We start from the raw sequence: 16,347 nt of genomic DNA, 5'->3' as shown, positions 1-16,347 counted from the left end.
ATAACATAGCTTTTATTTTTCCTCTTCTCACGTTGGTCATTGGAGAAATTTCATAGAATAGTTACTGCAACTCATGATCCAAAAAAATGCTCATTTGCTATTAGATTTTCTTATAAATTGGCAAGATATTTATAATACCTTCACCATGAATTCCTGAACAATTGCTAGTGTTTACAGTAATAATTAAAACACTTAAATGGGATGTACTGTATTTCTGAATGCTTTTAAATATCAATATTTCACTTATAACAAAAAAACTACACTGCATAGGATTATTGGGTCACATTACTTTCCATCAAACCTTGAGGAAATGTTATTGGGACGGTGTGTCGCCTCTGATTTTGCATATTACCCTAAATCCTAAAGTTTCTACTGTCATCTCCAACTAACACTGGTACTTATGTTTTGCAACCTGGACTGTACTACTCTTATTTAAGTACCCATATATCATTAACCATGTAAATTATAAAAGCACTGCTCCAGGAAAAGTCTGGAATTTTATTACTGTAATAACCATAGAATTCCCAAGAATATACATTGCTTTGAGGGAAGCATAAAGCTTTAAAAAACCCCAAATCCATGTCAATGTTATCTGCACACATAAGCAAGTCACCAATGCCCTGATAGATTTTTACCTCTACAGACACACTGACCAATCACAAACACTCATTGTGACCCCTCTACAGCCACAATGACCAATCATCATGTTCACTACTACAACCACACCGACCAATCACAAAATATGCATTGTGTTCCTCCATAGCCACACTGACCTACAACAAACATGCATTCTGTTCACCACTTAGCCACAATGACTAAATCACAAACACTCTTCGTGTTCACGTCTAAAGCCACACTGTCCACAACCATACATCTGTATAGTGTATTTATCAATGCAGTCACACTGACCAATCACAAGCACTGTGTTCACCCACAGCCAAACCAACTCGTACTATGACATTTATCAATACAGCTGCAATGACCAATCATAACCATGCACTTTGTTTATTAATCAGCCTAAACGAGCAATCAAAGACAACAGCTTTTTTTTTTAACAGTACAAAGATAGTGTTCACCTCTACTTCCACAGTGACCAATGTCCCTTCTGTTTGTCTTGAAAAGTAGACTTGCTCTGCTTTCCTGCAAGTGCACTACACAAAACAGTGACTTTCCACCATACAACAAATGACATTTAATTAATCTCTGGCTTACACACAGACATAGAGAAGCCCATTTACCCTCACAAACATGCACTGGGTTTAGCCCTACTCTGATGATTGCACAGTCTAAGGACTTTTTCCTTTCACTTCCACAACACACAAAAATGAAATATGAGAAAAGTGGAAGTGAATAATTTTACTGAAATTCCCACTGTGAAGGGAAAATTGTAAAATTGGAAATTCAATTAAAAACTATATACTTGTTATTAAAAATAAAATATCTATATGGTTTACAGCCCATTTCTAATTTCCTAGTTGAGCTGTTATTTATAGTTTGTTTATTTATTTAAATGCTCCTATGTTCCTACTGAGCCAATTCAGGAAGAAATTCGATTCATTTGACCGAACCGATTCAATGAAATTCATTTAAAAGAATCGGACATCTAATTCAACCAATTCGAATTATCGAAAACCAATGGTAAGATTTAGAAATACTGTTTTAACGAGCTCATATAATAACTGAAGGAAACTATAAACTTGTAAATATTTTTTTCATCATATATTTTGCACGGGTTTATATTAAATAAAAATATGTATAATAACTGAACAGTGTGAGGAGAGCTTTCCAGTTTCCACTATAAGCTTGTAAATATTTTTTTTTTAGCATATATTATGCTGATTTCTTTCATGGTTGATTTTTTTAAAGTTACTGGTTTTGATTCAGCTTTAAAACAATGTTTACAAATACGGGTGGTGTACTGTATGTAGACATTCATTCATTGTCTATAACCACTTATCTAATTCAGGGTTGCGGTGGGTCCGAAGCCTACCCAGGCAAGGCAGGGACACACCCTGAAGGGGGCGCCAGCCTTCACAGGGCTACACACACTCATACCTATGGACACTTTTGAGGCAAGGACAACCCAGGTCACCTGGAGCAGGACTTGAATCCACAATCTTCAGGTCCCTAGAGCTGTGTGAGTGCCGCCCCCTGTATGTAGACAAAATAATCCAAAACGTGCTGAAGTACTCAGTCTAGGTTATGATTCTCATGTTTATTTATGTGTCATGGGTGGGCGTCATCAGGGAGCGGTAGCTGACTGATTTGCAGAATGTGACGTGTCATTACTCTTTGTAAAAATCGACTCGTCAATGTCAGTCTTATAGAATCGATTCACAGAAATAATTCAAAGAATCTGTTTGAAGAATCGATTCTCTTACCTTAAGATTTGATTCAATGAGTCGACTCAGGTGCGAACGATACAGAACGAATGAGTGTTGTGCTGTGGAGGGAGGATTTAATCTAACGACACATCTCAGTCTGGTAAACCTTACGGAAACAGGGTCTGCAGTTTTTGAGAAGTGCTCCACACGATAATGTCCGGAGGATATGAAACGCTGCAGACATTTGTTTTGTAAAAAAAGGGAATCAAATACATCTCTGTGGCAAGACGACGTCGTAACGGCGACGGCTAGTGAGTTAGCAGGCGAATCCGCTTGCTAGCTATTGGAGGTCAGTAACGATTTCTTCGTTGTGGTTAATTTACAGACACTGTCGAGATTATTGTAGTTACTTCACTGTCATTACTACCATTTTGCAAAATGGATAAAACAGAAATAAACCGATAGCACGCTTTGTAAATGTATAACGTAGCACAACTGAGGTTGGCTTTTTATTTGACAGTTTCTTGTTACAATTTTTCGTTCCACCTTAAATGGCGTTACGATCACGTTCTGGCCCCTCAGGCACCAGAATACAAACTATGCGTTTTTAAGGTGGAGCGGAAAATTAGAGTGAGTAGCCAACCCCAGCTTAGTTTAGCTGCTGCTAATAACCAGTAAATTACAACTGTTTTTAGTCGTAGATACGAGAATCTCTTGGTGACTTTACACGACATCTTTTTTAATCAAACGAATTAATGGACAACTATATGTACTGAATGTCATGTTGACATTGTTGGAGGACAAACGTGCATCGTCAGGTAGGCAGGGCAACATTGTGTAGTTTTCTGAAAATTACAGTCAGCATTTTGTCAAATAAAGGCTTATTATTATGACTACATTATCATCCACACGTGTCAGTATGTATTGGCCTGTGAAGGATGATGCTGTAGCACATTTCGACATTTCGTTACAACACAAGGACACTGCTTCTCTTTCAGACAGAAGGACAGAGAATTGCACAGTACCTAACGTGAATATGGAGATCATTACAAAGTAGGCAATAACAATACATGGTTAATTAGCTGGTTAAAAAAAACTTTATTCATTTTGACTGATTTTTCTTTATTTCAGTATATTTGCTAACCTTATATTTGTGCAATTCTAACGTCTAATGAACAATTCCGATAATACAGATTGTGGTAATCAGATATTATACTGGAATTAATGCTGATTATTTTAATGTGTATGTGCAATGGTTGGACAAAGCAGTATTCTCACTCATCTTAAATGTAAATAAACCTGAAATGAGAGACAAGCTTCTCGCTCCTTTTTCCTCCTGATACAAGACACTTGACTACGCAGGTTTCCATGACATAACACCAAATAATGTATAGAATGAAATGCAAGTTTGATACAGCATGAAATGAGACATCCGTGGGTGAGGACTATCAAACTATGTCATGAGTTTAGTCATTTTTGTGAGTACCTCAGTGTTCTGGAGGGAGACCATTAGGCTGAATGAGTTGGGAAATGAGTGCTTGAATCAGCTTTGAGAGCAGTAATTGTGGTCATCCCAATGCCATTATTTGGAACAAAGCATGGGATCATTTTCTGTAGCTGGAAATGAAAGAGCTGCTTCCAGCCATGAGAGTTTTTGCCTGTGATGTGATCTGATGCCAGTTCTCAATGGAAATGATTATTCCTAGGAGACACAGGAGATGAAATTGCCATTCTGTTGTCTACATCGTGCCCATTTTAGAAGTGCACATATAAGCAGATTTCGGCATTGTGTAAAAATAACTCAGCCAGTTATTATATCTGGAATAATATGAGCATGACAATTCTATTAGAATGGCTTATGTCTACAGGTGTTGGAGTCACACTATTGCTGTGTACGGGTTGTGCTTTAATGAGTGAAAACAAAAAGGCATGACCAGTCTGTTACTTGAATGATAGGGAGGAGGTCAGGCTACCTTTTGTTTTTCTTGGAGTTCGCACTGAGCTGAGCTGAGCTGCCTACAGTTGCATTACATCAGTCTCTTTCTTACAACACTTTTGTGTTTCTTAAACATAAAATCATATTGCCAGCATTGCCAGTTATGATAGAAAATTATGTTTTTTTTGCTGAATCCATTCCCTTTTTGTAGAACAGATTGTCGCTGTGACATGCCATTATATGGAGAGAGCTTCTCAAAATAGCCTAGCTGATGCCTGAAGCAGCCGTGTAAACCGGTAATGGTCAAGCTCTACCAGAATGGCTTCGGGCATATAAAACATTTAGTGTCCATCACTGAGAGTTTCCATTAACATTTTTAACCACTTTAAATTTGTATCTGCTGTCCTGTGTGCACACACATATTGGGTTTTCATATCTACTGCTGCAGACTTTTTCACTGTGGATGTGTGATATGGTTTCTCTATGTTTGGATTTAGCTCTGCACCTGCTCTGCGATCTGTGCTAATGTCACTTCTCCTCCACATTTGCGTATGTGTGCCGAAAGAGCGGACTGTCAGCTCTGCTGCTTTGATCTCAGGCTGTCATCAGGAGACCTTCGCCAGAGTCTATGAGGGTGATTGGATTTGAGTGGACCTGTGCTTCTTCCTTCATCTGTTTGTTTAATGCTGGTTGACATTACTGTTTGATGTCTCTGTCTGCTCGGTTTCCCCGTCGGAACTGCTGCTCGCTAAAGAGAATATTGTGTTTGGTGTAAAATGTTATTCACGTTTAATCCATATTTTCAGATTATTGAAGTGCCACTTTGATAAGAAAATATTATTTTCATGGTAGAGCCCGGTGATTATTCCTCTTCCTAAACTTCAGTATTGCAGCATTTTCTGAATATGTCTAAATTTCATAGGATCACAGGATATGCATTTCTCAAATAATGTCCTAAAAATCTAATATTGCTTGTTCTGATTTCTATTAAAATATTTCACCAAATTCTTTAATTTATTCTCAATCTTTTCAGCATAGGATGGTATGAAAATGTGCAATGATACAATACTGGAATAACATAATTACAAACTATAGGAGAAAAAAAAAACTGTGGCCTTGGAGAAGAAGGTGCTTAGTGTAATAGCACTAGTCTATAGTTCGCAGTTAGATTGTGCACAGTCCTATTGATTGGCACCAACTGCTGCGAGAGCTTCAATTTGGGGCCTCTATTGTGAAGCAAGACCCCCATCAGACATCTGCCACTCAGTGTATTGGGATTGGTTCACGCTAATGGTTTTATGGGCAGTAATCTTGATTCCTTGTTTCTCTTGTTCCTCTGTCATCCTCGGCTGTTCCTGTTCCTCTACTAGGATGTCCTAGTGTGTCCTGAATGCACATCAGAGACCACAGAGCTTTTTTAGTGAGCATATGTGCTGTTAGTGGGTGGGACGACTGTTGGCAACCATGCATTTACTTTCCAGATGAATTGCCCTACGCAATGAATCTTTAAAGGCATCAGAGAAATGTCTGTTTGTCTTTGGTGAGTGCTAAGACTATTATATGTAAAACCAGTATATCTGTTTAATACACGGATATAGTTCTTAAAATGTGGATTTATTCAAAGATTTTATTCATTACTTCTGTTAATTTTTAGATGTCAAACATTGTATTAAACTGAATTCTCACTCAGTCACTCACTACCATCCATACATACATACATATATTCTTTGTGTGGTGCATTTGTTTTCTGACATTGTGGAACGTCATGTATTTTTGACAAAGAATAGACCTGGGCTATATAATTTTTGTTGGTTTGAATTTTCCCGGTTGTTTCTAGGGAGGGCTCATGTAAGGATAAATGTAATGAGTATTTTAATGTTTGTAGAAGTTTCAGAAAAATGGTTTAGAAGTAAATGTTGTTTAATATCAGAGGCAGTATACTTTCTTCTTCTCGATTGTTTCTTTGTCCTCTCGTGTCCTTCAGCACATAAGCTGTTAGTTTATTTGGCCTGGCCATGTATTTGCTTCAGGGTTAAAAGCCTCCTCAAAATTACTGGAAAAATGATTATGTCTGTTATTGAAGGCTGTTATTGCAGTAATTGATAATGGTCATCAGATACAGGCTTCATTATTTGAAATGTAATCCAGGGGGCAGAGGATGACTTCTTTTAATATATGCACTTACTAAGAGAGAACAGAACCCGATGTACTGTCAGCAGTACAGCTATATAAGTGGTTAAAATTGGCAGCCCCTATGGACTACTGAGATCATGTGCAAAGCAAATCTCCTGTAAGCTGGGAACCTGCCGTGTGGACCCTTGAGCTTGGTGCCTAAAACATTTACTTATTTTAAACTTCAACAACCTAGAATTCATAAGGTTCGAAAGACATGAGAGTAAATATTTCAAGTGCTGTTTATAATAACTAAACCTTATAGTGTTTGATATTTGGTGTATTTTCTATTCTTATATTTAACATTCTCCATTCTCACAAGAAATTCTCTTGTAGTATTTGGTTCTTGCTGCTATGAGTAACAGAGAATTTGTTTGTCTTTCTGGGTGGAGGAACAGAGGTCTTATTTGCTGTGAGTTTTGTGAAGGAAGACTTGAGCTATATTTTTAATGCGGAGACTGCATTTATATTAATGTTTTAATACAAACACTGTGGAAAAGTTAAGATGTTTTGTCAAATGCAATAAAATGATTGTCTAATGCAAGAATCTTTATATTACTTACAAAAGTACAAAATAAAGGTTTCTAGCGTTGTCACTGACAAACATGACTTTATTTTGTAACAAATTTAGAATTTGATGCCTGCAACACAATAACAAATAATTCGCTTTAATGATGCTTCTTAATCATTTGGGAACAGATGATGATTCCATTTAGTAAATGGAGTATTCTCCGTTCTTGCTTGATAGAAGATAAGCCATCTGCTCAATGCTCTTTGTTTGCTGTTGTGTGATTCTTCTTTTCATAATTTTCCACAGAAAAGAGGAAATGAAGAATTACAGATTGCATTGCAGTGTTTTATTGATATTTGTTTTATACAAAAAGTGTCTACATTTTTAGCAATTTTGTTTGCATATATAAACATATTCATTCAAGGCATTTAGCGGATACTGTTAGACAGAGCGCCTTATACAGGTGCTTTGTGTTTAGTTGAAGTTGTACTGCAGTTAGTTCATATAGGTTAGAGTCTATTGGCCATTGCACGGAACCTACATGACTCTACTCAACTTAACAAGGCTCTTGTGTTTTTCCACTGGCTAAATATAGTACCTGGTCCCTCAAACCGGTAAGTTTTCAGTCCCAGCTCGCACTGCGTTCCAGCCGTGCAGAGTAGGTACTAAAAGGTACTAAACCTTGCAGAGCGCTGATTGGCCAAAGCCATGTCAGTCACCAAAAAATGCAGAGCTCATTCATATCCAGCACAAACTCCGGTAGCTTTCGCATTCATTTTTATCCGACTCATAACGGCAGCTTGTAACATTACCTTGAGGTGTTCTTTAGAGGTTTATATTCCCCTTGGGCTGATGGCCAACGGAAAAATTTCCAGTGAAAGCCAAATGTGCAGCAAGTAAACCTGATCTGTTAGAACTGGGCCGCGGAACAACACGCAAATACACGATGAGTAAACAGCGCCTAACTTTATCGCCGCTGTTGTTGTAGTTTTCAAAGCCAGCGATTCCTCTTAGAAACAGGGTTTTGCGAAGTCATTGGCTTCATTTCGCAGGGGCGCCCTGCCAGTGGAAAGGCAACAAGCATTAAGCGCCCCGAGCCATGTTGAGCCGGACCCATGCGGTGGAAAAGCACCATAAAATACCCTTGAGCTCAGGCACTGCCAGAGCGAGCCAGTGCTAACACCTAGAAAGGAAAGAAGAAAAAAAACTTAAAGAACAATTATTCAGCTCACATCTCCTGATCAAGATGCCCAAGCAGACATTCATTTGAGTAATTCCTGCCCCTTTTAGCAATATAATCTTCATTTCTCAGCACTAGCCCTTGATATAATTTAGACCACTGCAGATTAAGAGAATAAGTATCATTATTACTCAACCTGCCTTGCATGTTATTATTTCATTTGACCCTGCTCTCCAGAATGATTGGCTCCCATGATACATAATAAAAAATAACTTGAGCTCATCAGCTTGGCTTGACTTTCACAGTCTGAGACCCAGGACCCATTTGCAGACTGCTTTGTCTTTGTGGATGCTTTACACCAGCGGAGATGGGCCACTTTCACCACTGTTACTCTGCCCTCTACTGTTGTGAGTGCTTGCTTTCACTGGCACTGGCAGATAATCCTGAAAATGCATCATGATTCTAAATACCAGGAACTATTATACCTGGCTGCTTCTCAGACTGGATGGTCTTCAAATCTATGTAAATATGGTTTGCAGACCGCAAAATCTAGTTTTTGCCAGGTATAATCTCAGGATCCTAACCTGTGAGAGGAATAGCGCCCCTTGTGTTGCAGTTCCTGACTTTACGCAGTTCCCAACCTTACATTGATCTGGTATATCATGTGTCCAATTCATATTCATTGTGAAGTGTTGGTGTGATGTGTCCCAAGTGCAGTGTATGATGGATTTAGCATGAGGTGATTTCAATTGGATGATGCAAGGAGCACCTTTACGCCCACTTGCAGCCAGCTGAAGAGGAGGAGTGCGGTCACATCCATTGCTTCACCAGAGCTGTGTAAATGCAGGTCTTGTGATTGAGCCATTTGTTGTCCTACTTAATTTGGATGCCGATTGAGTCCTGGTGTAATCCGGTCAAAAACAACATCACAGCTGTGCAAGTGGTGAGGAGCAGATTGGGTTTCCACGGTGACCAAGTGGAATCTCATTACTTTGTAGCTGATTGTAGTGCTTCGGTGATCGTGACAGAAGCAGATCAGTTGACGTCACATGTACACACAGTCTCTGGAGGTAGTGAGGTCCTGGATGTGTTCAATATGCCACAATTAAGCAAACTAGAGAGTCAAACACAAGGCACACTTGCGGCGCCCAGTGTATCATTACTGTAAACAACACATTATTTGTCCTTTTGTTTATTTTTGTTCTCACATGGAGAAACCTAGTGGTCAATTACATACAGTAAATGCAATACAGTATAAAACTATGTCACATATGGACTCACGTACAAATTCTCACATTCACACCCACCTAAATGTATTTATTTATTTATTTTTAATTAGGATTGTTCTATAATTATTTTGTATTTTTCCCATTATTATTGCAATTAAAACACTAAAAGTAATTAAATGTCTGTTACCTTTTCTATCCACATGTTTGCGTGAGCACCTCATGGAACTGGTTTGTTTCAATTCTTACTCACTTGCATACATACTGACTCACTCGCTCACAATTTGGAATTGCACCTCACATACTCAGTCACATTTAGGAACTGCTCAAGTACGAGGGTGCTGTTGTGGTTTTCATCGATGACACTTCTGTACTTGTTTTAAGCGTATTATTCATGCAGCACTTCACTTTACGGTGTACCATATGAAATATATGTGAGATGGTTGTCAGCAACATCTGAATAACTTTAATAAGCAGAATGTGTTGTTATTATTGTTGTTTGTTTGTTTGTTTGTATGTTTATGATTAGAGTAAGCACTACACTCACTAAATTTTCCATTAAACTGGTCCAGCCAATTATGTTTGCTGTTTCAGTACTTTTTTTTACAATTGATATCAAGCTTCCATAAGTATTTTTATATGCTTGTCACGGACTGTTTGCATGACTGAACATGCAAGGGTATGTGAACAATGAAGAAACAAGGAACCTTTTTTTTCTCTCTTAAAACACTTGCTCTGTCTTTATCCAAAGTGAAATGGCCTATAAAACCACATTGTAGCCTTCCATCTGAAGTGAAGAATGACTCAACAGTATGTGATTCCTGGTGTCAAAAAATGAAATGCTGCAAGAACAAATGGGGGTGTTATTATTGATGTATTACTCACAAAAAGGGCCTGAGGCCACTGTGCTTCATCTCCCTCCATATCTCCTCCTCCTCTTCTGCCCTGAAATGTTTGGGGAGGCAGGTGAAGAGGCGAAAGTGCCACGACTGCAGAAGAGTTTGCCTACTAATCTCTGAGTCAAAGCCCCCAACAGAACATATGGCAGTTAAACAGCAGAATGTATGCATTCTACTGGACAGGTCCCTAGGAAGACTTGCTGAGTGCACTTGTCTTTGGCAGGCAGATTCGATTTTGTTTCAGATGTAATCTTTCTGTTGTTAAATCTTAAAATTGGACTTAACCTTTTGCATTTCTTTTTAGTCCTGGTCGTTGATAAAGTTTATTTTGATTACTCAGTATTTTTGGTTACATTTCCATCATATATCTGAAATGTAAGAGTTCGGGACTAGATGGTTTAGTGTAATGCTACACTGAGCCATCCAGCCCCAAACTCTTACATCTCAGAAATATGAAGGAAAAAATAGGCAGTTGAACACACAGCCTGTGTTCTCAGCATACCAGACAGTCCTATTCAGACCCGTGTCTCTGTGTGAGCTTCAGGATGTCTGCAGTGCAGAACATGCATTCAGAGCCTTAGAAAACACTGACCCAGTTTAGCACGAAACCTGAGATACCTCAGGAGAAAATAACATGCACAGGCCCCATAACACTGAAATGTAACATTGCACAGGAATCTGCTCCATTATAGCATAATCCTAGTCTGGAGTTTGGCTTTGATTAATTTTTGGGCATGGATGAATAAAAACAAGAATGGTTCAGTAGCTCAGGGTTATCATATTGATGCTTTTGTAAATATTGAATATGGGTTAGCGGCACAATCTTGGCACAAGGGATAAGCAGGACTTAGGCTATATGAGTTTCCTCCCCGTGCTCTGTTTTTATCCCATGGTTTAAAAATACACATCGGTAGGTGGATTGGTGACTCAAAACTGTCCGTAGTTGTGACTGTGTAAGTGTGTTTCTCCCTGTGAAGGACTGGTGTGTCCCAGCCAGTGATTCTGGGTAGGCTCTGGACCCACCGTGACCCAGAACTGAACAAGTGGTTACAGACAATGAATGAATGAATAGATAGCTGTGTTTGTTTTGAGGTATAAACTGCAGTCAATTTACTCATTCACTTACACAGCTGCTAATAACTGAATAGCATATGCCTGGAGAACTTTTTGGCAAAACTAATTTTTAAAAATACAGGAGGTCCTCGGGTTACGTCAGTCCCAAGTTACGATGTTTCATGGTTACGACACATCTCCCATTTACTGTATAAAGCCTTGTTTCGACTTAAGTGGTTTTGCGTCATAAACGTCGTAACGTGAACTTTGTGTTTGGTGTGCGCGGCGGAAGAATACACGGTTACGCGGCTCGGGACCGAGGAGGATAGGATAAGTGCTTACAGTAGGTTAATTACATACAATATGTACGTATGTTCCGACTTACACAGAAAATCGGTTTACGACGCAACGTAGGAACGAATCAATGTCGTAAGTCGAGGACCCCCTGTATGTTATCCAGTGCTGTCTATGTATCTGCAACTTTACATTTTGTCATAATGTTACTAGTAATTTCTAGAATTATTTTTGTAAAGCATATTTTTAATTAGGTTATTCTTTAGTGAAAATCTAAAACTATAATACCCCTAATGTAATCTCTGTGTAGCTATAGGTTTACAGTGTGCCATTTTGATTAGACTTTTGTTTTTCTTGTGATATTTGGCCCTGATAAAAGAATGGAAGTATGAATAGGTAATCAGACCCCTAACATATCTGTGCCTAAACAGCATGTATTTTTTAATGCTTTGAGATTACAGATTGAGATTAGATCCAAAGCTGTCAAAAGGTTCTGAATGTTTTCTGAAAGGTTTGTTAATGCTCTTCTACTTCTCATTGAGCAAGTTTGTTTGAACAACTATATTTGTTTTGGCAGACATGTGCTGATGGAGCTTAAACACACATGGCCAACCCATGTGGCATATTTGTGTGTGAGCTTACAATTTTAAAGTAACATTGCACTTTGCTTTTAGGATATGTGTTTTGGAAAAATTAGGAATGTTCGTCTTTCAAAGTTAGTAACTACAACTGCCCTAGCCTTTGAGGTGCTCGAGAAACTCGGACATGATGCAACATTTAGATTTTTGATAGTAGAACGTTATTGGTACATTATTAGAAACTGCAAATGTGTGGGAAAAATGCAAGTTCTGACCTATTCCTGGTTGTTACCATTTGAGGCTTTCACAGAGACAGTGTAGGTGCAGTGGTTTTCTGCAGTAATCAAACAAGGATACATCACCTCCATAATGTTTCTTGTCTCTTTTCTGTGCTTCTAGGAGGACTCATTCTCATATGGCTGTCAGCACAATGGTTGCCAGATGCTTATCTAGGTCCACCCCGTCCTAGCCCAACTGCATTGAGATTTGACCGCATCCGAGAAGAGAGTTTATTTTTGCCACCCTTGCCATGACTTAATACTACTCGTTCAGAGATGGAGAAAAAGAAAATGTGTCCCCGCCTCCTGGACTATCTCGTGGTAGTTGGAGCAAGGTAGTATGTTTTTGCGTTCTTGGTGATGAATTCATTGTATGACCGTATCTATAGCTTTTGTTCCTTGGGTGTAGACCTAGCTGTTTAACAAGTAAGTCTGAATCAGACATTTACCTGAGGTGTATGCTTGTTCATAGTACTTTGTGTTTGAACTGAATGGCAGCCCTTGACTGCATTCTGTTAGTGAAGCTGATGTGTTTACATTATGGTTTACCAAACCTATATTACATGTATTTCTGACCACAGGCTAGACAAGGTAAGAAGGTTAAAGATATATGCCTGATATAATTTGGGTGAAACACAAGCATAAATGTTTATACATGCCATTGTTGGTTTAATCACACTGTAAACAGTCTTTATGATGTAGGTTAGGGAGATGTTATTATTAAATAACAAGAGTAAAGGAAGTAAAAGTTAAACACAACATGTTTGGATTTTAACAGATTTTTTTTCAACAGAGCAGGTGTTGTAAAATGTTCATTATTATTTGACTGATCAGCCATGTATTACTAGTGTATATTGGCTAAATAGAAACTATGTTTATTTATTTATTTATTTTTTGCTTATTTGGCCAAAGAGTTTTTGTTTTTATTTACATCCCTTTTCTGTTTTTTTTGACCCTATAAGGCAGCCCTGTAGTGACAGTGTGGCCCAGACACCACAACTGCTGAGGCGCTACCCTCTGGAAGATCACTCAGACTTCCCTCTTCCACCTGATGTGGTGTTCTTCTGCCAGCCTGAGGGCTGTCTGAGTATCAGGCAGCGCCGCGTCAGCCTTCGTGATGACTCCTCCTTTGTTTTCACGCTCACTGACAAGGACTCTGGTGTTACACGCTATGGCATCTGCGTCAACTTCTACCGGTCATTCCAGAGGAGTCACCATCGCTCACGATCAGAGGGGAAAGGTGAGGGGTCATTAGACACTTAAAGCATGGTTTAGTGTCACACCTTTTGGAAGCATCAAACATACAACACTTTTTTTGGTTTTGTGGTGTGTTTCAGTTTCTGGAAGCACACTAAATGAGGTTGAATTCAGTCGAGCTTTTTATTTATTTATTTATTTATTGGTAATTTTATTCAATTTATATCCCTGTGCACTTTAACAAATATGTAATCTAGTCTTTATATAATCTGTTGCAGCCAGCCATCTGGATTTTGATTGTTTTATATAATTTTAGGTTAAGTTATAATAATTTATTTTGTTGATAAAATATCTCACCTCCCCAATAAGAATATTCATATATATATATATATATATATATATATATAGCTTCCAAACTCCAAACTAGCATTAATTTTAAACATTGTGATTCATACAAAACAGCAACAAAATAAAACAAAGTGACATAATTTTTTGACATGCTTTATGTATGTATTTATTTAGCTTTCCAAGCCCCCTCTGCAATAGCTCCACCCGCCTGGGGTGGGCATTATTCTCCAGTAGCTAAATTTCCAATTTTCCATTTTTAAACAGACAAGCCCCTACAGACAGACCCTGCAGTTGAGGCTACAGAAAAGTCAGACCCCTCCACATTGTCTCTGTCGGGTGACTCTATAGTGCCCCCGGCCACTGATGGGATGGTACCACCTGGTGAAATGGTCGGTGGGAAATCACCCCGACCAAAAGGCAACAGGGCTGCAGCACGGAACCGGAACAGCACCCTGACGTCCCTGTGTGTCCTGAGCCACTACCCATTCTTCTCCACCTTTAGGGAGTGTCTGTACATCCTCAAACGCATGGTGGACTGCTGTAGCCACCGGCTTAACCAGAGACCCGGCATTGCCAAAGGCATTCAGAGGTGAGTACAGCCTGGAAGTCACAGTCTGAGTTAATTCTCAGTTTCACATCTTTATATTAGTATATGAAACCTGATGTGACATTTTTCGTGTGTATAATGTCAGATCCAGTTTTGACCACTGAGCATAAAACAGATATTTATAACTACATTTTAATTTCAATAAAATTATTTTTGCATTGTCTTTGTGTAGCAGTGACAATGCCTCTGACATATTCACACATGACTCATTGCTCTGCTATAAATGAGAAAAAACAGGACTGGAGTCTGGGATAACAGATTGGTACACAGAGAATACAAAACCCTGTTTGCAGAAGAAGAATTCAAAAAATGAGTGCCACAGATAAATCGATTCATGCTTTTAACTTGGTCGAAGGCTCAAAATCAGATCATATAATGACCCTGTTATTATGTACAATGTAAAAGACCAAGAGTTTTTGTAACATGTTTCTCATCTGACTCTAAAAAGTTAGTTTAACACACAGCTTATTCGATCTCTTCTGCATGTTTTGCTAGTGTTAATGCTAAGTTTTGTAGGATGATGCAATCAGGTATTCTCACTCTTTGTGTCTTTCTTTCTGTATCTCTCACTGTGTTATTTAGTGTTGCATGTGAATCCTCCTTAACTGCTTGCCTTTAGGGAGAAATGTAATCGCAAAAATAAGTAATGAGTTATGAGGTTTATTAAAAGTAGAACAATAAAAAGAATGTACTGGTTGAAAATGAGAAAACTATTGCATCCATGCGAGAGAACGTGTGAGACTAATATATCAGAGTGAGAGGGAAGAGAACGGTGGTTATGGTAATTATCTCGAGTTATATAACTGGTTTGCTGTGAGGTCACATAATAGCAGGTCAGTTGTTTTACTATTTTAACTGGAGATTCAGTGAGTGACTGCAAGGTATGGCTAACCCCTCCAGCATGCCATTAAACAATCTTCATAAGTGCTTTAGCTCCCTCATTCAGATCAATAAGCATCGTGAACAAGGGCACACACCCCCTCCTTTTTTCTCAACCAAGCCTTTTCTAATGTAGCCTAGCAACCACTACTGTGAAGAGTCACAGTTGAGTTTTCAGGCCTCAATTTGTTTGCTGTTGAATTACCCTGCCAAGCTTCTTTGATTTGCTCTGAAGTGCTGAGAGCTATAAGCCTGCTTATAGGCTGAGCTTTATTTAAAATGAAGATCTGTTTCTGGCATAATACTGTGAAATGACCGGTGTTAATTTCCACATAGTGCTCGCCTCTGGGGGTCTTATGTAAGAGCTGTTCACAGACATAGAGCTTAAGGTGCAACACTGGTGCCAGTGCCTTAAACAAAGCTGTTTTGATATTTCAGTTGTTAAAAAATTGTCTCAGCCACAGATGCTCCAGACAGAGGGACTGAACATTGTGCATTAAGCAAAAAAATTGCATTACATTACACCCCTGAGGCCTTTGTACTAGATATTGTCTTTATTTGTCTTGCAGGTGCACTGTATATTAGTGAGTAGTGTGCTGATTTGTGTAATGAATTTGTCTCAAAAGGGCAGTTCTGACTCAGGCATTACCTTTCATTCTCGTTTTATAGGATGATGCAATATTGTGTGCTTGTTTATCTGTCTCTCTCTGTGTCTGTCTATTTCTTGTTTCTTTCTCTCCGTCAGTGCACATGGATTTTACAGACCTTAGAAGGCATTAATCAGATGTGCATGGCCACACACATTAGACATTGTGTTCTAATATGTGTTGATACATTCTGACAACACACAACCATTAACTGCTGG

The 16,347-nt window shown here is 38.7% G+C and overlaps 1 protein-coding gene across 15 annotated transcripts in view; it reads left to right on the top strand.

The window, feature by feature from the left end:
• The first annotated feature begins 2,431 nt into the window (after positions 1-2,431).
• Positions 2,432-16,347, top strand: part of LOC136676330 (MAP kinase-activating death domain protein-like) — a 50,966-nt gene continuing 37,050 nt past the window's right edge. For all 15 annotated transcript variants that reach the window (XM_066653246.1, XM_066653242.1, XM_066653247.1 and 12 more), the window contains exons 1-4: positions 2,432-2,673; positions 12,573-12,786; positions 13,414-13,691; positions 14,261-14,585. In XM_066653246.1, the coding sequence (XP_066509343.1) occupies positions 12,728-12,786; positions 13,414-13,691; positions 14,261-14,585 (662 nt within the window). In that variant the 5' untranslated portion in view covers positions 2,432-2,673; positions 12,573-12,727. The remainder of the gene's footprint in view (positions 2,674-12,572; positions 12,787-13,413; positions 13,692-14,260; positions 14,586-16,347) is intronic.

Source organism: Hoplias malabaricus, chromosome X2 (genome assembly GCF_029633855.1).
Source record: "Hoplias malabaricus isolate fHopMal1 chromosome X2, fHopMal1.hap1, whole genome shotgun sequence".
In the NCBI taxonomy this organism is placed as follows: Eukaryota; Metazoa; Chordata; class Actinopteri; order Characiformes; family Erythrinidae; genus Hoplias; species Hoplias malabaricus.
Note: the sequence above shows the minus strand (reverse complement) of the source record. Positions and strands in the feature narration are given on the sequence as shown.